The sequence below is a fragment of the Amphiura filiformis genome, chromosome 13 (assembly GCF_039555335.1).
Source record: "Amphiura filiformis chromosome 13, Afil_fr2py, whole genome shotgun sequence".
In the NCBI taxonomy this organism is placed as follows: Eukaryota; Metazoa; Echinodermata; class Ophiuroidea; order Amphilepidida; family Amphiuridae; genus Amphiura; species Amphiura filiformis.
Window position 1 is genome coordinate 27,717,984 of NC_092640.1, and position 22,795 is coordinate 27,740,778.

At 36.2% G+C, this 22,795-nt stretch overlaps 1 protein-coding gene across 1 annotated transcript; it reads left to right on the forward strand.

The window, feature by feature from the left end:
* Positions 1–105: 105 nt before the first annotated feature.
* LOC140167546 (uncharacterized) lies at positions 106–22,498 on the forward strand. Its single transcript, XM_072190849.1, has 9 exons — positions 106–181; positions 378–1,253; positions 4,324–4,398; positions 13,899–13,946; positions 14,384–14,431; positions 15,221–15,268; positions 15,464–15,511; positions 21,214–21,295; positions 21,471–22,498. The coding sequence occupies exons 1-9, from the start codon at positions 106–108 to the stop codon at positions 21,628–21,630; spliced, it is 1,461 nt and encodes a 486-aa protein (XP_072046950.1). The 3' UTR covers positions 21,631–22,498.
* Positions 22,499–22,795: the final 297 nt, after the last annotated feature.

The following is a 22,795-nucleotide window of genomic DNA, read 5'->3' on the forward strand; positions in this document are numbered from 1 at the left end:
AACCAAGACACTGCGGGTGCTTGCAGTGAAAGCTTGCGCATGCCCATATTGTTCCAAATAAAAGCTTGCACAAGCTTTTAGATGCCTGCGCAAGCAATTGCAAGCATGCAGAGGCAAGCACGCGGTGATCGAGTCATGCAGGGCACAAGCATGCTCAACGCAAGCATGCAACAAGCAAACAGTGCATGCATGCTTATTGCAAGCATGCTACGGACCTATTTGCCTGCTTGCGCATGCCCGTATTGTTCCAAAAATAAGCTTGCGCAAGCATGCAGAATTGCTTGCGCAAGCGTGCAGAATTGTTTGCGCAATCTTGCATAATGCAAGCATGCGCAACCACTTTGCAAGCTTGCAAATATGCTTGCCATTTTCATAAGGGGCATCATACTCACCTCCCGTACGGTCATATCCGGCATTCTTTTGCATATCATCTCTCTACTCCAAGACGTCAATTTACATCAAAACACCTGCAGGAAATGAACACAATGTCATACTAGAAGACGATGAAAGTTATCGTTTTGATGGCGGAGCTTATGAGGATCTTTCAGGAACTCTTGTACAAGGTGATAAGCCAATTGCCGTAATATCAGGTGTGTGGGCACGGTTACATGGGGAAATAGCATGCGGTGGTGGCTTATTAAAACAACTCCCACCTGTAAACAGATGGGGAAAAATCTTTACCCTGGTCCCATTTCTAAGTTTAAATTCTGGTTATCTATACAGAGTATATGCTGCGAATATTTCAGCCACCCTGCAAGTATCTAACGGCAAAAGTAGACACATCGCAGCTGAGCATTTTGATGAAACATATATCACGGACGCGGGAGGGTACGCTGTTGTGTTGTTGACATCAGACCAGCCTATCATGGTGGTGCAATATATGAAGAGCACCTATGCAAGAAATCCTGGATGTGGTTATCCGTCGATGCTGATTGCGTCACCATTCACATCGTTCACTAATAACGTAACATTTCCTGTAATTGAGTACATACTTCGACACACATATTACATCAATATTGTCATAGAATGTGACTTTGTCGATGAGCTACTCTTGGATGATTCACCTTCAATCAGAATAGAGGAGGCTCTACTAGTGAGTCGTGATGAATCCATGTGCTGTTTACGGACAAGTCTGTCCTCTGGGTGTCACACTGTATCACATAACGATCCAATGGCAAGATTCTTCGTGTCTGTATATGCTGTAGGTGCCAGATCTTCCTACGCATATGCAGCGAATGTTATTGATTCAGCAGGTGAGTTTTATATCCTGTTGACCTTACATTAGCATAGAATGTTTTTATGTAAGATGACAGAGAGCCACTGGCAAAGACGCCGACTACTCGACCCTATAGCGCGGCTACTTTTTTGGCCAAAAAAATTCCGAAAAGTTGTAAAACAGACACACACACAACATTAGAGAGCTTGCGGAATGAAGTTACTGGAACTTTAACGGCAACTTCAAAAATATCGATTCGATTTCTTGTTCAACTTCACTTCAACGCGAACGTCAGATTGGTTTCTGTACCAACAGCGTCTTGTTGTTTAAACTAGGGAAGTGTATCAATGGGTGATCAAAAGAAGGGTATGTAAAAGCGACTGCATCAAATTTCTCCCTTTTGTTTGCTGAAGTGGTTTGTTGGTAACACTTATTACAATAGGCGCTTAGTTTGAATAAACATGGATTACATCTCTTGGCGATGACCAATGCAATGGGAATTAGGCCTATGTTATGAGCTATACGCTAATATTATACTTCTAAACATGTTTCAATTAAATATTCTTGTGATATGCCTATATTATTGTCCCGGTTTATTATAATAAAAGCTCAATTATTATTCCAGTAAACGTCAGCTTTGTCAATTTTATATTTCCATCAGGACACAAGCCCATTTTATCTGTTTGTTCTCCTTAGCCCCCCCCCACCATCACCACCTCTCCATATCATCCCCCCTCCATCTATTCATCTATCCTCACTTTCCCACTCCCCAGTGGCGTTGCCAGGAGTTTTCTTTTAGGAGGGCAAGGACTCCTCTTTGCATTCTGATCGAATTAAATATATCTCCCCGAATGATCCTCATTTTGTTCTTTAAAAACTCCCAGAATTTTGAATTTCAACCAACATATTTCTGGATGCTCCTTTTCTGACATTCTTATTTTTGTAACAAATAGGCCTCCTCTTTTAATAATGAATAATTTGGTTGACATATAATACCCATAGGCCTATAATATGCGTATAATAGCGTGGCACATGTTAGACCAGCTTTCTGCTGAATTGGGGTACATAATGTAGGCCTAAATGAATAAAATGATAATTAAATAAAATACCTGAACAGTACAAACATATTTGGTTATATAGAGGTGTAATTACAAGACACGCAACGTTGTAAAAAAATGTTCACAGTAGCTGCAATTCGCAGAAGTTCACTACACTGCTGGGTCGCGTAAAATCAGTCCATTTTACTGGAACTTAATCCCCTTGGCGTTGAAGTCATGAGCACACACAAATGTATATATCAAGTGTGACGTTTGGAACAAAATTTATTTTGATCTAATTCAATCAGTAATTTTTAGCATCATGTGGCATGTTTTTTACCCAAACCAAATTAGATTTCCAATAATTGGTCTATTAACTAGACAATGCATAAGTGGTAATTATGTAGTCTATGAGGAAATATGCAAACCATTGTTTTAATTATGACGTATTTTCATCATAATTTACGGCACACTATAGATTCTGGCGTTAACTTTAACTTCAAGCGGCTTTAATGGCAGAGTGGTTTTGAATACATAATCCTCTATAATCCTCTAGACGTTAAAGTTAAAGTTAAAGTAACGCCATTTCGCAAGCTCTCTATTAACACAAAGTGTGGTTAGTGGTAAAGCAGGTGGCTCTTACCGGCTCTTGATAGTGCGCTAGCAATTTATTAACAAAAACAAGTTAATAGTTCAAGTGCCGCTGACCCCGATTGTTCTATTTTTGTCGCGTGAAAGATATCTTCATATCGGTTGATATGGCTTTCAACAACTCTTCCTATACCTTTGTACAGGAGCCAACCGTTGTTAAACCGTGATGAACCCACTCTTTTACTGTAGCGTATACGCGAACGCGAGCGAGTTACGCGAGAGCGCGTAAAATTCGTCATGCCTGGAACCTTTGTGTGTATGCCAGCTTACAAGTTGAATTCAGTATTGTTCAGGTAGCGGCTAAACATTGCCGTGTTATTCTGTAGTTTTATTGCTGATATCAAAAGAGAAATCATCACAGTTTTTGTAAGGCTGAGTGGCAATGATTAACTGACATTCCTCGTAAAATAATCGTGAATTATACGATATTTAGCTTCTTTTCGTTGTTGAAAGGTATTCAATCATGTTTCACCGATGTTCATCAACGTTTAACAACTCGCGTCCGGCGCGTCTGCGTGGTTTACTTCGCTCGGGCAGCTAAAGCTGCCCTCGCGAAGTAAACCACGCAGACGACGCGGCCGCATCAGCAATAAAACTACAGAATAACACGGCAATGTTCATCGGTGAAACATGATTGAATCCCTAATTGAACCCCTGTTTGTAAATTTTACTTACTTCCCTTATTCTTCTGGTGAATGCATTTGAGTTTTGCCTCATTCCATGCAATAACATGATTTTCGTGAGCAATGTGGTCAGTTTTTTTTATTTGTCTTGCTCCGAACTTCCTGAAGTTGATTGTTTGCTGTATGCTGCCGTGAATTTCCTTGCCCTTATATTTTCTTTCTGCCGGGTGGGGGTCTCTCCAGCATTTTTTGTTGTTTGTGTGTTGTTAGAGAGCCATTATAATACGGTAGCCACTTTGAAAGTTGACTCCTTGTATTTGGCTTCCCCTGCTAGGGTTCATGTTTTGTCATTTTGCTACTCCGGCCCACCATATCTGCCCAACAGGCCAGGCTGCTCAGTTCCCGCATGTTGTACTTATATAAATTTGATCAATATCTAAATGTTCTTTTTTTTTTTTTTGCAATGCTTTTAAATGTGCAATATATGTATTTTAAATGAAACATTGTAGCTCCATTACTTGCAAGTCTTTACTAAGGTAGTCTGCGATCTCATCCCTGCCGGACCATTTTTTAACTTACAAAACCTCGCGTAACCTTAACATTTTTTTTTATTTAAAAAGCCTTGCGTAGCCTTAAATATACTGAAAAACAATAGATGGCGCTATAAGACTGTTGTATAGTGCTTGATATTTGCACTTCAGTAGAGATTCTGGGTTGATGTATAAATAGAAATATTTCGAACTATTACCATACGACATTCAAAGGTCCTGGAACATATTATTGTTTTATTTTGTAGCACCTCTTTCACGTGAAGCACTATTACCAGCAAACTCGCACTTAAACACACCACATATAACAACCAGTTCAATGGGTAAGTTAAAAGCCACAATCTTAAGAGGTTCTCTTAAAGCCTTAATGTACGATCTTTTTAAATTTTTAGATTTTTCTTTTTTTCTTCCAAAATGATAATATGCAATCATTATGAAAGTTCCCAATACATTTGGACGCGAAAAACATTGGGAATTTGCATCGGAAACAACATCATAAACTTCACCTCTATCACTCGAAACACCTCGCACTATTTGGATTAGGACAGCGAGTGCGGCCTCAGAGTTAGTCTCCTACGCGGCCAGTTTGGTTACGCTCTATAGGGAAAATATGCCGCATAGTGCCAGGTTGGCACTTGCCAACTGCATGCCAATGTGGCATTTGCCAGGTTCGGCCAAGAAGAATGTGCAAGGGGTACGCACAACCAGGCATTTGCAGTCACGGGCCAAATTGGCATTTGCCATCAATATCCAGAGTGTCAGAAATCATTGGCATCTGCCAATTGTACCAGGTTGGCAAGTGTCAATCTGGCAGGGGTTGGCATTATCATTTTTGGTGATTTATAGATTTGTATTATTTTTGAACAAAATGAGATTTTTAGATGGTTTCAGCGGTGGTTCCCAGTGTTTTAGGCTCCATATTGTTTTGAACATACAAAACATTGCATGATCTTTGTTTTCATTGGTTTTTGTAATTTGAATAAATCAAAACAATGATTTTGTATAAAAATGAGCTATTTCTGATGATTGAATTTCTTTTTCATGTGTTTTTAATTTTATTATTCTAATTTATTTTGGAACAAAAATGCAATTTTTGGATGGTTTCCTGTGGTGGTTCCCGGGGTTATTCTCCAGGTCGTTTTGTTAATAATTATGAATTTGCTGGTTTGTAATTTGATGTGTTTTTCAAGATTTAAATTATAATGGAACAAAAACAAAAATGCATTTTTTGGATGGTTTCCTATGGTGGTTCCCGAAGTTTTCGGTTCCGTGTTGTTTTGATAGTAATTGTGCATTGGTTGATTTGTGCTTTCATATGTTTTTGTTACTTTGCAAGATTTAAATTATTTTGGAACATTGAATGCATTTTTGGATGGTTTCCTGTGGTGGTTCCCGGTGTTTCGGCTCCGTGTTGTTTTGATAGTAGGCCTACTGGTGCATTGGTAGTTTGGGCTCTCTCATTTGCAAGAATTAGGCCTAAATTATTTTGGAACAACAATGTATTGTTAGATGATTTCCTGTCCTGGTTCACGGTGTTTTCGGCTCCATTTATGCATTTTTAGATTTGTGTTCAGTCGTGAGCTCCCTCAAATGCTGTTGTATGTGAAAGAGCTCTAATGACAAATTATCATACCAAACCAGTAAATGTGAACGTCGCAAAAAAAAAGTAGATTTAAGATTATTCAGATGAAAAATTAGTGTGTGTTTCAGTCAAAAGTAAGAAGAAACACCATTATTGAACTTCATGTCTGGAGAGAAAGACGCGCTCGTTTGCGTGATTGTTGCGCCATTATCGCTCGCGTCAAATGCAACATGTTCCATAGACGCGAACATACTTGTTTGTCTGGGCTTGCTTGCGTCCGGGTATGCGTCCTTGTCAAAGTCGTTGCTAAGCAGTGTCGGCTTCACTACGCGAACCAAAGTCATAGGTCTAGGTCAGTGTTCGAATTTAGGAAAAATAAATGGTTGTCCCACGGACAACCAGATTACAATTTCTGGTCGTCTGTCTAAGTTTTTGTTGTTTTTAGGCCTACAAATGTGACTTTTGGCTAGATTTATGGTTGTCCGGCGGACAACCGAATCAGTATTTTTGGTTGTCCGGCGACTCTAGGTACTTGTTTGTCTGGGGTTCCTCGCGTGTACCCCGATGGTACAACAAAGATTTCCTTTCCTTCTAAATTGCGGAAACAAGTGAAATAGTGAAATAAAATCCATAAAATAGAACAGTTAGAATTAACAAATCTGGATTATTTTTTCTTGTATTTATGAAAAACATAACAAAGTAAATACATTTCAAAAACTCAATTTCATGAAAGAAACAGTGTCTACCCCATTCCAGAAAAATACAGAACTAATTTTTTTGCGATTAAAACAATATTATCCTGTTTTGGCAAATGAAACATAGCTAAATCCTAATCCTTTAGTTAGTCCTAACTGGAGATAAAAGAAAAAGTTCACTATTTCACTAATATCTTGAAAAGAGCCAAAAACATGCATTTTCGGCATGTTTTCTGACAACCGAGTCACGAAAATCACAAACTTGGAACAAATCTAAGCATTTAAAATCTTCAGTATATGCCGAAATTTTGATCTAATTTTTTTTGTGTTACTTTAATAAATGGTTGCTTTATATAAGAATGAAACATGTCTTTTCCAAAAATTAGAAGGCATAAAATGTTATTATTCTTAGTTCAAGTCTTTGGGCTTGATTATCACAACATACGGAAAACACCCTAAAAACGCATGTTTTTGGCCCTTATTTTCAAAAAGTGGCTAGATATCAAAATTTGACTTTTATTACTAGGATAATGTTTTTTTATTCAAAAAATTAGTTCTGTATTTTTTCTGGAATGGGGAGTAGAGTACACAGCCACGTTAATAATACTTGTATGATTCACTATTTTCGCTAAACTCGTACTCGTATGATAAGCATATTTCAGCAGCTCAATGATCTAAAGGTTTAAAAGCACGATAGGAATGAAAAGGTAAAACATAATTGGGGTGTTCTTATGTCAGTTTGTTACAATTTCAACTATTATGAAAGTATCAAAATAGAATAGCTAAATTATTTGAAAAGTACATGCTGGTGACTGTGTTCAGGAATATACATGACGTAGGTTAAAATAAATGTTCGGGTAAATGTCAGCATATAAAACTTTCTTCAGAACTTATACTAGCAGCTGTAGATTGCGGTTATTTGAAAATGACTATACATAGGCCTTAGGCCTACCCCGGCACCCTAGTCAACACAAAAGTTGACAACCATGAGAGTTACCAAATTGAAATTGCGCGGAAAATGGGTTATTTTTTTACCAGCAGCAAGGACTAGCCTGAATCCTTCTGGCCTCTAATGGCGGCGCCTTTTATTTACCCACAATCCTTCACATTGCCTTAACCTGATGACCGTGCGTAGTTGTTGAAAGACTGAAGGATCCAGTCTAAGCAAGGATCGTGAAATTGGCAAAATATGGTGTAGGGCCTATTTAATTTGTTGACCTCGAATTTGCATGAAAAAGGGGGGGTAAATTTGATGAAAAATCATTGCAAAGGGGATCTTTGAAAGATTTGGTTACTCTCGTGGTTGTCAACCTTTGTGTTGAGGGGGGGGCGCTACATAGGCCTATTTCTTTTACAACCATGAGTAATTAAGATGAGTCGAGTAGACCTACCGTTTGATGGTTAATATTTCAACAGCAGTTTCATTATTGGTGTTATTCGACATAATCATTTTTTCGTTTGTCGTACATCATATTTGTAAAATCAGTTGATTTTGAGAAAATCAGATTTCAAAGTTAATTTAGCTTTATTCCGTGTTAATTTATGTACAAACGAAATAAATAAAAATTGACACAAAACGATGTCGTATACATTTTACAATTTTAAACTGGTGAACTTTTGTATCACTAAATTGAATATATTATGACGGTTATGACAATGTCAGGTTTCCAAAGATTACATGTAAATAATACATGTAGAACAAAGGACTCGTTGACTTGAAATTGTAGAGGGAAATTTAAATGCAAATAGAAATGGTGCTGGTGCAATATCACTCGTAATTGAGAACAGAATTTTTCACAAATAATAGGAAACAACCTACTACCCTATTACAGCTTGCTACATAAAATTATTTAAATGTCGGTAAGTATTTAATTTTAATTTTATTCATTTATCAATTCATCTTATTTTCATTTTTAAATAAACATGCGCAATTTATTTTGAACTAAAAGCGTCTGAGGGCAGTTGAGTGATCAAACCGTTGTAGAACAGAATATTTGATTAAAATACTCATGTGTGCAACATCGTTTTTGGTGTGTTTTCTAAGAATGTATTTTTCGTCCAAACCATTAGAGGTAAAGACATGATTTTTTCACCAATAATAGAAAACATACTATCCTGTTACAGCCTACAAACACAAATTATTTAAATGTCGGTAAGTATTTTATTTTAATTTTTGAAGTTTGGTACAGTTCATTTTAAATCACCCTGTATTTTAAGATTATAGCCTATATACACGCCCTTAATGCCCTTATAATAAATAATGCCCTTATAATAAATAATGCCACTTAATAAAATACAACGTATTTTTTCTGTCGAGATCTTGCACGAACCCAGCAAACACAAATTATTAAAAAACATTTTTTTTACATTTGTTTTACATATTTAATAGAAAACCTAAATTAATTTATTACCGATTTTGACAAAATACTTTTATTATAGTCAATGTTTTGTTTATTAATAAAAATACGCCGTATTGATATTGACAGTAAGCCGATATGATTTGTGAAAATGTTAGAAAAACGTATGCAACAATATTTAATTTAAGGCACCGTTAGTAGGCCTTTTTAAAATATTATGAAACGTTTCATGATTTTGCTGGAAAGTATTAATTCTTCAAATATACAGTCTGGTACATTTTTTACCTGATATATAAACCGAAGATCATTTTAATTAAACCCACCAAAATTAGTTTTACGCCTACTTATACACGTTGCTTGTCTGGGGCTATATACGTTTTCTAAATTTGTGAAATATTTTCTTCTATGATTTTTTTAAAATATTAGTTCATACGGTTTCAAATGGTATCATCAGTAGATAACAAAATATTGTCAACCTTTCTTACTTTCTTAGACCTTAGGCCTATTTTATTAAAAAAACTACTATCTTGAGTAGATAGCGGAAAAACAAACAAACAAAACACATCAAAAACAAACTTTCCTAACAACAGATGTTTTTCAAAAACAAAAAAACAGACAAACAAACATGAAATATACAGAAACATATCAAATTATCTTTTTTACTCGTCTCATGCTAAGTCTTATAATTTCCTTCTTTTTGTATTATTTCATTAGGTTTTATAATGCTATCATCAGTAGATAGGCCTGACAAAATATATTCAACCTTTCTCAATTTCTTGTATTTTACTTGAGTAGATAGCGGAAAAACTAACAAGCAGGCAAACAATAATAAACAAACAAAAAACATCAAAACAAACTTTCCTAACAGACGTTTTCTAAAGTTGTGAAATATTTTCTGCGTTGTTTTATTAAGCCCGTAAAGCCGTTTGCGATTGCCGACAAAATGATGCAGGCCGTAAGTAGGATTTGAGCGCGTTTTTTGACAGCATATGCATGATTCGTGATGTCGCAAAGGGCCTATAATGATTTGCAAATCACACCGTAAATTCTACCTTGAGTAGATAACAAACAAACAAGCAAACAAACAACAAACATGTAGTACAAAAAATATACCAAATGAAATTTCCGACTTCTTTGATTTTTTAAAAATTAGTTCATACGGTTTCAAATGGTAGATAACAAAATATTGTCAACCTTTCTTACTTTCTTAGGCCTATTTTATTATAAAAAACCGCTATCTTGAGTAGATAGTGGAAAAACAAACAAACAAAACACATCAAAAACAAACTTTCCTAACAACAGATGTTTTTCAAATGTGTGAAATGTTTTCTGTTGCTTTATTAGGCCCGCAATGCTATCTTCAGAAGATAGCCATTTGCGCGCGCGCCTTCCGAGCTAGAAAATGATGCAGATCGTAAATAATGCATTTCTCGTGCGTGATTTTGCGTCACCGATCAATCAACTTGGCTTATCCGCGATTGCGCTAAAATTACGCGCCGGTACGCGCAATGAACTTTGCGTGGCGCTCTGCGCCATGCGAGTGGTGGGCTGCGTAATACGCGATTCAGTTCTTCAAGCCATAAAAAAGTAAACAAAATTTAAAAAAAGACTGAAAATTTCAAAACTCATTTAATTTAATCTTCGCCAATACTTGTCAACCTCCCGGTTGATTTACGCCAATATGTACCGTACACCATTTCCGTGGTATTGTGTACAAAACCGTTTTATCTTTCATTGTGATTTTTAAGATTGTGTTATTTAAATTGCAAACAAAAAATTAAGTTTAATAATGGCGTTTCTTCTTACTTTTGACTGAAACACACACTAAATTTTCATCTGAATAATCTTAAATCTACTTTTTTTTTGCGACGTGCACATTTACTGGTTTGGTATGATAATTTGTCATTAGAGCTCTTTCACATACAACAGCATTTGAGGAGCTCACGACTGAACACAAATCTAAAAATGCATAAATGGAGCCGAAAACACCGTGAACCAGGACAGGAAATCATCTAACAATACATTGTTGTTCCAAAATAATTTAGGCCTAATTCTTGCAAGTGAGAGAGCCCAAACTACCAATGCACCAGTAGGCCTACTATCAAAACAACACGGAGCCGAAACACCGGGAACCACCACAGGAAACCATCCAAAAATGCATTCAATGTTCCAAAATAATTTAAATCTTGCAAAGTAACAAAAACATATGAAAGCACAAATCAATCAATGCACAATTACTATCAAAACAACACGGAACCGAAAACATCGGGAACCACCATAGGAAACCATCCAAAAATGCATTTTTGTTTTTGTTCCATTATAATTTAAATCTTGAAAAATAACAAAAACACATCAAAGTACAAACCTGCAAATTCATAATTATTATCAAAACGACCTGGAGCCTAACCCCGGGAACCACCACAGGAAACCATCCAAAAATTGCATTTTTTTCAAAATAAATTAGAATAATAAAATTAAAAACACATGAAAAAGAAATTCAATCATCAGAAATAGCTAATTTTATACAAAATCATTGTTTTGATTTATTCAAATTACAAAAACCAATGAAAACAAAGATCATGCAATGTTTTGTATGTTCAAAACAATATGGAGCCTAAAACACTGGGAACCACCGCTGGAAACCATCTAAAAATCTCATTTTTGTTCAAAAATAATACAAATCTATAAATCACCAAAAAATGATAATGCCAACCCCTGCCAGATTGACACTTGCCAACCTGGTACAATTGGCAGATGCCAATGATTTCTGACACTCTGGATATTGATGGCAAATGCCAATTTGGCCCGTGACTGCAAATGCCAGGTTGTGCGTACCCCTTGCACATTCTTCTTGGCCGAACCTGGCAAATGCCACATTGGCATGCAGTTGGCAAGTGCCAACCTGGCACTATGTGGCATATTTACACGCGAGGAACCCCAGACAAACAAGTACCTAGAGTCGCCGGACAACCAAAAATACTGATTCGGTTGTCCGCCGGACAACCATAAATCTAGCCAAAAGTCACATTTGTAGGCCTACGGACAACCAAAAACTTAGACAGACGACCAGAAATTGTAATCTGGTTGTCCGTGGGACAACCATTTATTTTTCCTAAATTCGAACACTGACCTAGACCTATGACTTTGGTTCGCGTAGTGAAGCCGACACTGCTTAGCAACGACTTTGACAAGGACGCATACCCGGACGCAAGCAAGCCCAGACAAACAAGTATGTTCGCGTCTATGGAACATGTTGCATTTGACGCGAGCGATAATGGCGCAACAATCACGCAAACGAGCGCGTCTTTCTCTCCAGACATGAAGTTCAATAATGGTGTTTCTTCTTACTTTTGACTGAAACACACACTAATTTTTCATCTGAATAATCTTAAATCTACTTTTTTTTTTTTTTCACATTTACTGGTTTGGTATGATAATTTGTCATTAGAGCTCTTTCACATACAACAGCATTTGAGGGAGCTCACGACTGAACACAAATCTAAAAATGCATAAATGGAGCCGAAAACACCGTGAACCAGGACAGGAAATCATCTAACAATACATTGTTGTTCCAAAATAATTTAGGCCTAATTCTTGCAAATGAGAGAGCCCAAACTACCAATGCACCAGTAGGCCTACTATCAAAACAACACGGAGCCGAAACACCGGGAACCACCACAGGAAACCATCCAAAAATGCATTCAATGTTCCAAAATAATTTAAATCTTGCAAAGTAACAAAAACATATGAAAGCACAAATCAACCAATGCACAATTACTATCAAAACAACACGGAACCGAAAATATCGGGAACCACCATAGGAAACCATCCAAAAATGCATTTTTGTTTTTGTTCCATTATAATTTAAATCTTGAAAAACACATCAAATTACAAACCTGCAAATTCATAATTATTATCAAAACGACCTGGAGCCTAACCCCGGGAACCACCACAGGAAACCATCCAAAAATTGCATTTTTGTTCCAAAATAAATTAGAATAATAAAATTAAAAACACATGAAAAAGAAATTCAATCATCAGAAATAGCTAATTTTTATACAAAATCATTGTTTTGATTTATTCAAATTACAAAAACCAATGAAAACAAAGATCATGCAATGTTTTGTATGTTCAAAACAATATGGAGCCTAAAACACTGGGAACCACCGCTGGAAACCATCTAAAAATCTCATTTTTGTTCAAAAATAATACAAATCTATAAATCACCAAAAAATGATAATGCCAACCCCTGCCAGATTGACACTTGCCAACCTGGTACAATTGGCAGATGCCAATGATTTCTGACACTCTGGATATTGATGGCAAATGCCAATTTGGCCCGTGACTGCAAATGCCAGGTTGTGCGTACCCCTTGCACATTCTTCTTGGCCGAACCTGGCAAATGCCACATTGGCATGCAGTTGGCAAGTGCCAACCTGGCACTATGTGGCATATTTTCCCTGTGTACGTAACCAAACTAGTTTTGTAGGAGACTACGGTTTGCGATCGCGGCCGACATAAAATCATAATCTAAAAAAAAAGATGATTTTATGTCGGACCAACAGAAAATCATCCTGTTTTACTACAAATAGGGCGAATTTGACAGTTTGCTCATAGATTTAAGTTAGAACATGTGTAAGTATTACAAATATGCCAAAAAATCGGGTTTGAAAAAAATAAAGGTAAATTCTGAAAAAAGATCGTACATTAAGGCTTTAAAGATAAAACCCTTTAGGACTGCTGTCTTGTGAAGAAAACAAAGAAACGAAATCTTTTATACAGAAAACAACCTACAGAACGAGAGAGTTTTTCCCATAAAATTATAATTATAAATCTCTCAAATAATTGTGATTACCCACATGAAAAAGAAACTGTTCCCTTAACACTAAATTGTTACATAACTTATACCAGGAGTTGATGAGTTGCTACTCAAATATGTAAGTTATTGGTCACATGTCACGAACGTGAAATTCGTTTTTGTCCAAAAAAAATCGTTCAAGATTTTCAAACTTTTTAAACTCAGCAGGACACTACCATAAGTACGTTATTTTTCATTAACTCCGATTAAATTTTTGTTTGGAGTTGGATGGGGAATAATATTTTTTTATCTGAAAAAAAACTCAGATTTAAAAATACAACTTTACATGACTGAACTACCATTCTTCATTCAATGTGCATTTCTTTTATAGAACTAACTACCATGACTACTGAATCTACAAATAGAGGTGATGATACAGGTAGGAATTCTTGTATGACAGCAAGACAGTGTCAGTGATTTACCAAAAGAAAACAAAGAAACGAAATATTTTATACAGAAAACAACCTACAGAACGAGAGAGTTATTCCCATATAATTATATATAATTATCTGTCAAATAATTGTGATCACCCACATATAGGCTATAGCATTTAAAGAAGGTACCTGATGTCACGAACGTGAAATTCGTTTTTGTCAAAAAAGATCGTTCAAGATTTTCAAACTTTTAAACTCATCAGGACAATCCTATAAGTACGTAATCTTTTTATCAACCCATAATAGGCCCCGATTAAATTGTTGTTTGGAGTTGGATTGGGAATAATGTTTTTTCTTATCTGAAAAAAAAAATCAGATTTAAAAATACAACTTTACATGACTGAACTACCATTCTTCATTCAATGTGCTTTTTCTTTTATAGAACTAACTACCATGACTACTGAATCTGCAAATAGAGGTGATGATACAGGTAGGAATTCTTGTATGACAACAAGAGAGTTTCAGTGATTTAACAAACCAGAATACCCTAAAGTTTATCAAAATTCTGGTTTGCACTGACACTGTCTTGCTCTTAAACAGGTCAGGCTGCTCAGTTCCCACATATAAATTTGTTAAGTATCTAAATGTATTTTTGATGCAGTGCTTTTGAATGTGAAATATATGTATTTTAAATGAAACATTGTAACTCCATTAGTTGCAAGCCTTTACTATGGAAGTCTGCGATCTCATCCCTGCCGGACCATTTTTTCAACTTACAAAACCTCGCATAACCTTTACAATTTTGTTTTAGTTTAAAAAGCCTTGCGTAACCTTAAATATACTGAAAAACAAAAGGTGGCGCTATCATTGCACTAATGTACTCGGTATTATCACTATACGGCTGTTGTATAGTGCTTGATATTTGCACTTTAGTAGATATTCTGGGTTGGATAGCCAATGTAGCACAGTATCTCTTTCTTAAAATAATAATGTAGAAATAAACTCATCAGGACAATACCATAAATACGTTATTTTTTAGCAGAGATTCTGGATTCTGGCCAATGTAGCACAGTATCTCTTTCTTAGAAATAAACTCATCAGGACAATACAATAAATATGGTGTTTTTTATTAACACATAATAGGCCCCAATTAAATGTTTGTTTGGAGTTGGATGGGGAATAATAGTTTTTCTTATCTGAAAAACAAAATCAGATTTAAAAATACAACTTTACAATGACTGAACTACCATTCTTCATTCAATGTGCATTTCTTTTATAGAACTAACTACCGTGACTACTGAATCTACAAATAGAGCTGATGATACAGGTAGGAATTCTTGTATGACAGCAAGACAGTGTCAGTGATTTACCAAAAAGAAAACAAAGAAACGAAATCTTTTATACAGAAAACAACCTACAGAACAAGAGAGTTTTCCCATATAATTATATGAAAAAAAAATGAACCCATCATAGGCCCCGATTAAATTTTTGTTTGGAGTTGGATGGGGAATAATATTTTTTCAACTAACTACCATGACTACTGAATCTACAAATAGAGGTGATGATATAGGTAGGAATTCTTGTATGACAGCAAGACAGACCTTATAGGAACTGTCAGTGATTTACCAAACCAGAATACGCTAAAATTTATCAAATTTTAGATATTTGCATTCTCGAAACAAGTACAGATGTCCTAATTAAGGGACCGATCGTTATTTACGGCAGGGGGATGGGCGTTTGGAAAAAATATCGACAAATAATTTCGCGTTCCCCCCTCGCGTCCGCTTAGAATTTTCGCGTTCCCCCTTGTTTTCTCAATTTTCTCCATTTAAAACTTAACAATCCCTCTCCTGATCCAACTTAAAATTTCAGGTTCCCCCTCAAAACCCCCCAAATATTTCGTCCCCCTTCCCTAAATTGCCCCATTCCCCTGTCATAAATAACAATCGGTCCATAACCATAACCCAAGAAAGAGCTAAAAATGTTATAGCACAAAGCGACTGCAAGCGTAATTATCCCACGTGATCCAATCCGTAATCATCCGAACACACATTATAGGCATGAAATCTTTGGCCGGCCAACGTGCACGTGCACAATCGTGGCTTACTACCCGCTCTTGTGCTCCACACCCAAAGGGTCCATGGTACAAAAATGGATCGAAGAACACAACTTTTTCTCTTCATCTTCTTTCTTCCTTTCCATTCTTCTTTCCTTCCCCTTGGGCAAAAAGTCTTCAGTAAGACTAAGATAAGGTTAGCAAACCACTTCTTTCCCATCACTGAGGCCTACACTAAGCGAATAAAAGGGTAAATGTTAAAGCAATCTGATAAAACAAAAATGTGACATTCAAAATGAAGCTAGAAATAAAACTGTGTACGAATTTTAAATATTGAATTTATAATCGCGTGAGTGAGGCTGAGACTGTCGAAATCTAGACCATAGTTAGCATATGTACTTAAGCAGTCGGCGCCAGGGACCGGGGGCAAGGATAGTAATTTGCACTTACTGAGCTACTTATTTACAATGCTTTGATAAAGCGACACGGGGTATTTTGATCAAAGTGTCCAATTTATGCTTGTTGATTGTTTGGTGTAGCAGTTTAGCAATTACAATAATTTGTAAAAACTGACTTCAGTCATTTTAAGAGCCAAGGTGGGACGGACACGTTTCGAGAATACATATCTTTTTCAATAGCGTAGCCAGCGGGGGGTCAGGGGGGGCAGAGTGCCCCCCCGACCAAAAAATGAAAGAAAAAGTGCCCTCTGACAAAATATAAAAGAGAAAATCAGGAGGACAAAGGAAAAGAAAAAGGGCAAGGAGCCCTTTTCGCCAGCCCATCGGGCTGGTACCTGTTTCTGGGATGGGGTCAGTTTGCTCAAGAGATTAATTTTTATTGGTATTGGAATGACTTTTTGTTAAAACTTTTTGTGGTTGAATTTTTTTTTAAATATTTTATTTCGATGTCAAAGGAAAAGTAAGTATGTTTTGCCGTTTCAACGAATGAAAACGAGTGAGTATTACCAAAGTTATGTTTGAATTAATATGACTTTAAAAGTTTTAGGTATAGGCCTAAAATGTAACAATAATAGTTAATATACAGCATCATACAGGGTGTCCCAGAAAAAATTACCGGGCGAATAAATTTGGACGTAAGTCGAGAAATAGCCATCAGAATCCAAAAATCTAAACATCATCATGTAGCCCATCTTATTATGCATCCTATACGTCAATTTTACTGGAATCGGTTGACTGATTGCGAAGAAATGAGCGATTACATAACGCATGCGTCAATTCACTTCATTCCAAGTTTGAAAGAAAGACCATTCAACACAACGCGCACTATAGTGGTTAACTCAGTGGGCTTCATGTTTTGTTGAAATCCCTTTCGTTCTTTTTAAACAATATCATTTTCTTGCAAAACATTTAATTAGGTTTTGATCAAATTTGAAAACCTGCATGTAAGATGATGCTCGGTACTTGTAAATATCTTTTTTCGTTAATGTTGATATAAATGTTGCATAAAAAAGTATTGCATGAAAGAATTCCAGCTGGCTTAAAACATTTCTCACACACATTAAAGTTTTTGGAATATTTCGTAGAAATTGTAATGCAAAGTTTAAATCTTTTAAAACTTAATGTTGCATGGTATCAAAAATCACACGTAAACTGTAAGTGTAAGCACTTGATCATTGTCATTCGTGGCTCAAAATGTTCTTTGGAAAGTTAAAACATAACATATTTGCACAAGCTAAAGAATTAAAGTTGGAAAGCTTCCATATACAGGAAAAAGTTTTCTCGGACAAACTGTTATTCATCGGCAGTGAAAGCATGAATAACATAACACCGTCGGATTATAAAATAGATAATGTGGACTAAATTTAATGAGATACTCAAACTTTAGGAAGTGGTGAGCGAGTACGAAAAAAGCGCCTGTGATCAAACTTGGAATGAACTGCATTGATGCGCGCATTATGTAATCGTTAATTTCTTCGCAACCAGTCAACCGAATCAAACAACATTTTCGTACGTGATGCACATGAAAATAGGCTATGCACTACATTTTAAATTGTTTGATTCTGATGTTTAATTCTCGACTTACGCTCAATTGTATTTACTCGGTAATTTTTTCTGGGACACCCTGTATGGTCAGCAGAAGAAAAGTATGTCATTTCAGTGTCTTTGACCCGGGGTCCTTGACCACTGAACAGCGTGATATCATGTTGATAACAGATCTAAGAATCAAAATCTTCATCATATGGACCATATTGATGTCAAAGTAATTATCTATCATATCCTGTGTCGTTTTATGGATAAAAATGACTCAAAATGCTATTGATGAAATAGTTGCTATCATGAACATCAGTTTTGCCTTTTCAACGGGAAAAATCCGATGCAAAATAAAGTTTTTAGGGCCTAGCTATAATATGGGCATAATTTATGCATGTAGGCCTATAGTATTGAACAATGTACCCATTTGACATGCACTTATATATAAATAAATTGTCTTACTTTATTAATTTAATAACTTCTATGTTATAAATAAAATGACACATAACGTAAGTGAAGCTACTTTCTATCTTTTTTATTTGATTCATAAACTTACAGTCAAGACACACAAGAGTGAAGATTGCAGTGAGTAATTAGTCCTTTATAAATGTTCTTGCCACCATCTATCATATAGTAAACTATACATTGCGAATTAATATCAAATTTTTTAAAAATAAAAAATGTACATGTAAGGTGAGTTTATATTATGTTATATGGCGAATTTAAGGAGTATTTCGTGATCCTAGCATCCTCTTTTTATGACATTTTTCAGTAGATATCCACAAAAAAAGCTTATTCTAAAAAATTTCAGTTGATTCCGATTTTGCCTTTACGAGTTATGCATGGTTATGTGTACACAATTTCACGATTACTTTGCTAACGAATTAATCTGCAAGAAATATTTTGTACATAAACATTATGTAGCCAGAGGTTTCCAGTGATATAAAAATCTCAACTTTTTTGAGAAAAGTTAGGGGATGATGCTGTGGATCACGAAATGCCCTTTTAACTAAAACCTGCAGTCAGTGCAGTGTAGTATTTGTGACGTGGTATACGGTATCGAAAGCAGACACTTTTGGGCAGGATCGTAAATGGAGAAATAACGATTTGGGTTTATGATGTTATTAATGTTTAAAATATTGTCTGATCGTTTCAGACCGGAATATAACTGGCATGTTGTATTTTTGAGACATTTTTCAAGGTAATTCCTACTCTCAACATTGTCAATAATATTTTTAAAGGCAGCTTATCTATTATTAATATTAAAGGCCCATTCAGTGATTTGCTCATCCGGACGATCGTAAAAATCATCAAAATTTTGGTACCGTACCTTTGTTATTACATAGATGTGCTAAGTCTGCGAATGGTTCAGCCAAAAGCCGTGTAGGCCTATTTAAGACAAAATAAGACATTTTACACGAATCTGTATTTTTAGATACTGACAGTATCTAAAATTAGCTACAAGTATTTGAATGGCGGGGCTTGAACTTCGTCAGTACTGCTGTTTTCTTCATTTTTTGCCAAATTTGGCATTTCAAAAATACCAAATGACAATTTGAATGACTTAGGCCTATCCTTCTCTTTTAAGCAATTTATAAACAATTTTAATTTTTTACTCTTGCACTGGGATCACTGAATGGGTCTTTAAGAAATATGGTGTATCATGTCAAAAACAGACATCTTTTGGACAGCTTATAAATTTGGAGGCTTTCACATAAAGAGCTATTTTGCTCCACAACGCCGTTTTCCCCAATAAAATCGGACATTCCTAAGCGAAGAAATTGAGTTCGTAAGTTATGGTATTAAAAATTGGAAATTGAAATATCGTGGGTAAAAAGCTGAAAAGACAAATAAAACCAGAACAGAACAATTTAGAGAACAATAATGAATTAATAATAATGAACAATAATGAATTAAAGAGTTGACAGGAGATTAGGAGTTAATGTTTTCTGCAGTTTCAGTGTACATCTTCTCACCGTTGATGGTTTGGTGGACTGTCATGTAACATGGATGTAGTAAGCCGTGATCCTAAAAATACCTTTCACATTGACCAAAACTAATTACAAGACCTCTTCTACATTGAGGCTGGCTTTCCCTTTTAGAGGGAATTTTTATCTAGCAAAATTCAGGGCCAAAATAGTGTAAAATACAAAAATTTTCCGCGCTAGGCGCGTACATTGTAACAATAAAGCCCTTTTTAGCCGTATAATGGGCGAAAATAGTGTAAAATACCATTTTTTTTCACGCTACGCGCGTACATCATCCCAATAAGGCCATTTTCGCGAAGCTCAAAGACATACAGTCTCTATGTATTGTATGATGCAACTGCAATTTTTTTCGTCTGTGCCCCAAAAATTTTATTTTGCCCCCCCCTGACCAAGAAAGCTGGCTACGCCCCTGATCTTTTTCAACAAACCTTACAAAACAGGGATGTCAAATTAACAATGAAATTGAGATATTTAATAAATGTAATTATTACCTAGGTCAATAAAACTTGTTTTTAATGCGAAACGAAGTACATGTGGTCGAAAATAAGCTTTTACTTATACAGTGCAGTATGAAATGATTTAGCTTATGAAACCCGTTCTGAAATGATTAAATGACCAGGTTACAGTAATGTGATAAGGGGGCTGTCATTTTCTTCGGAAGGGGGGGCTCATGAATATACTGGGGGGGGTAGAATGTTTAGACCATATATAGGGGTGGGGTTATTTTTATTCTTTTAATTTAACAATCAAAATGTGCGCACAATCTTTCGTTATATAATGCACAATTTTTGCACGCTCCGCGCGCCTTCTTTACACACATGATCAAATTTTAACGCACTCCGCACACTTTCCTCGATCTAAAGTTTCGGTGCACTCCTCGCCTTTGTTCCGGCAATGAATAATTTGTCTTGAGTCTGTGTAGCCGGAGGGGGGGGGGGGTGGTCATAAACATTTTCGACCACAGATAGGGGGGTCGTTAAAAATTTGCCCGCGATAGGGGGGTCATAAAATTTATACCGGTCACCGACATATTCATGCCCCCCACCCCCACCGCAGAAAAAGACATCCCCTAACGTAACATGAATTTCCCCATATGTTTAGCATGAACAACTAATATCACCGTACATAATTAGCAGTGCTATTGTGGTCTTTAATGTTATTAGTTGCATTAATATGTTGCAAATTCACAGAAATTTAAATTCGCGAGAAAAGTAACATAAAGTTTTTATTTTTGCAGGTGTGATCGTCGGTGGCGTTGCTGGGGCTGTGATGTTCATATGCATCATTATAATTATCTTAATGATATTACATATCAAAAGGTATGACTTATCCCTCATCTCTCTCCCTGACTCTCTGCCTGTCTGCCTGTCTCTTTTACTCTAACTGTAACTGTAACTCTAACTCTAACCTGGGAGGACCGGATTATACAATTACGCCAATATAATTATATAAAGTGGCGGTGCAAATAATAACATGCCTTATTTTTACCCTCAGGAGCAAAGAGAGACGAAATCCATGCAGTGATGCATTGGCTATGGATGATAATGCAAGAATTGACAACATCGATCACCGCGCAAATGCCGCATATGAACCACTAGTTGCAGCTGCGAATTGTAACCATCATCATGATGACATTAATGACAGACCACAATAATATGCGTACGCGTATGCGGATAGCCAGCACAAAAAGGCCCGAAACGATGAGAGTAGTTACGCGTATGCGTATGCTGAGACAAATCGAGTATCATGCCCATCTAGACCAGCCGCAGAGGTTCAGGAAGACAAGGAAGGGGGATGGATAACATAGTGTATGTCTCTTCATGGTGATACATTAGGAAATGAATTTGGAGAAAACCTTCTGTTAATAAAATACTATGCTGAGCCACCAGCCTGGGTGGCTCACGCTCCAGTAATTTCAGATGATTGAGCTCAGTAATACATCAAAGAATGTCTTGCAATTCATGAAAACAAATAGATAATCAGCTTATCGGATTAAAAGCTTAGAGGGTAGGTCTTTGCTGCTCAGCGAGTGTTTGTAATTATCAGAAGGTTTTCTCCAAATCCATTCTCTAATGAAGACTCAGACTAAAGATATCCCACAGGAGGGGTTAATGGATAACTCTATTTACAGTAGCGAATAAATTCTAAACATACACCCGCTGGCACCCACAAACTGCGCACATGTATATACACCCCTGAAACATTATGCACATGATCGGACTTCGCATAAAAGCATACACCCCCACACAAATTGCGTTAGTAGCATATCAAACCATGTGACACTTTAACCGTCTGAATACCATTTGTTGCTGTCCCAGATGGTCTATGCTTGGTTCCATGGTCATCAAACAAACCGACGAGGATTTTCTCGATTAATTTAGTTAGTTCAGGCCGAACAGCCTGGGTCGTAGCTTCACTATATTAGCCGCCTTTGACATTCATATACTGAGGTCAAAGAGCAATTGTATCTAACTTGCACAATAAGCTGAAAACGGAAAAAATGTTTCACATGAACCGTTCAATTGCAACCAAAACTTTTGGCGTCATACCTGTAATGGTGTGTAAATCTTGAGGGCGTGTGTCCCCGGACTATTAAGGGGCACGCAAGGCTTATACTGAGTCTAAGTTGGAAATTAAGTAATGATGATAAGTATATTAAAGTATACATTTTCAAAAAGGAAATAAAAATGATTCAATTAAGGAATCCAACTAGTGCACCATATTTCTGAATGCCATTTTTTTCCTCCACCATAATAACTTAACCTTATATTTTCAAATCGATGAAAACTGCAGATCTTTGTTCTGAGGGCACACAACTA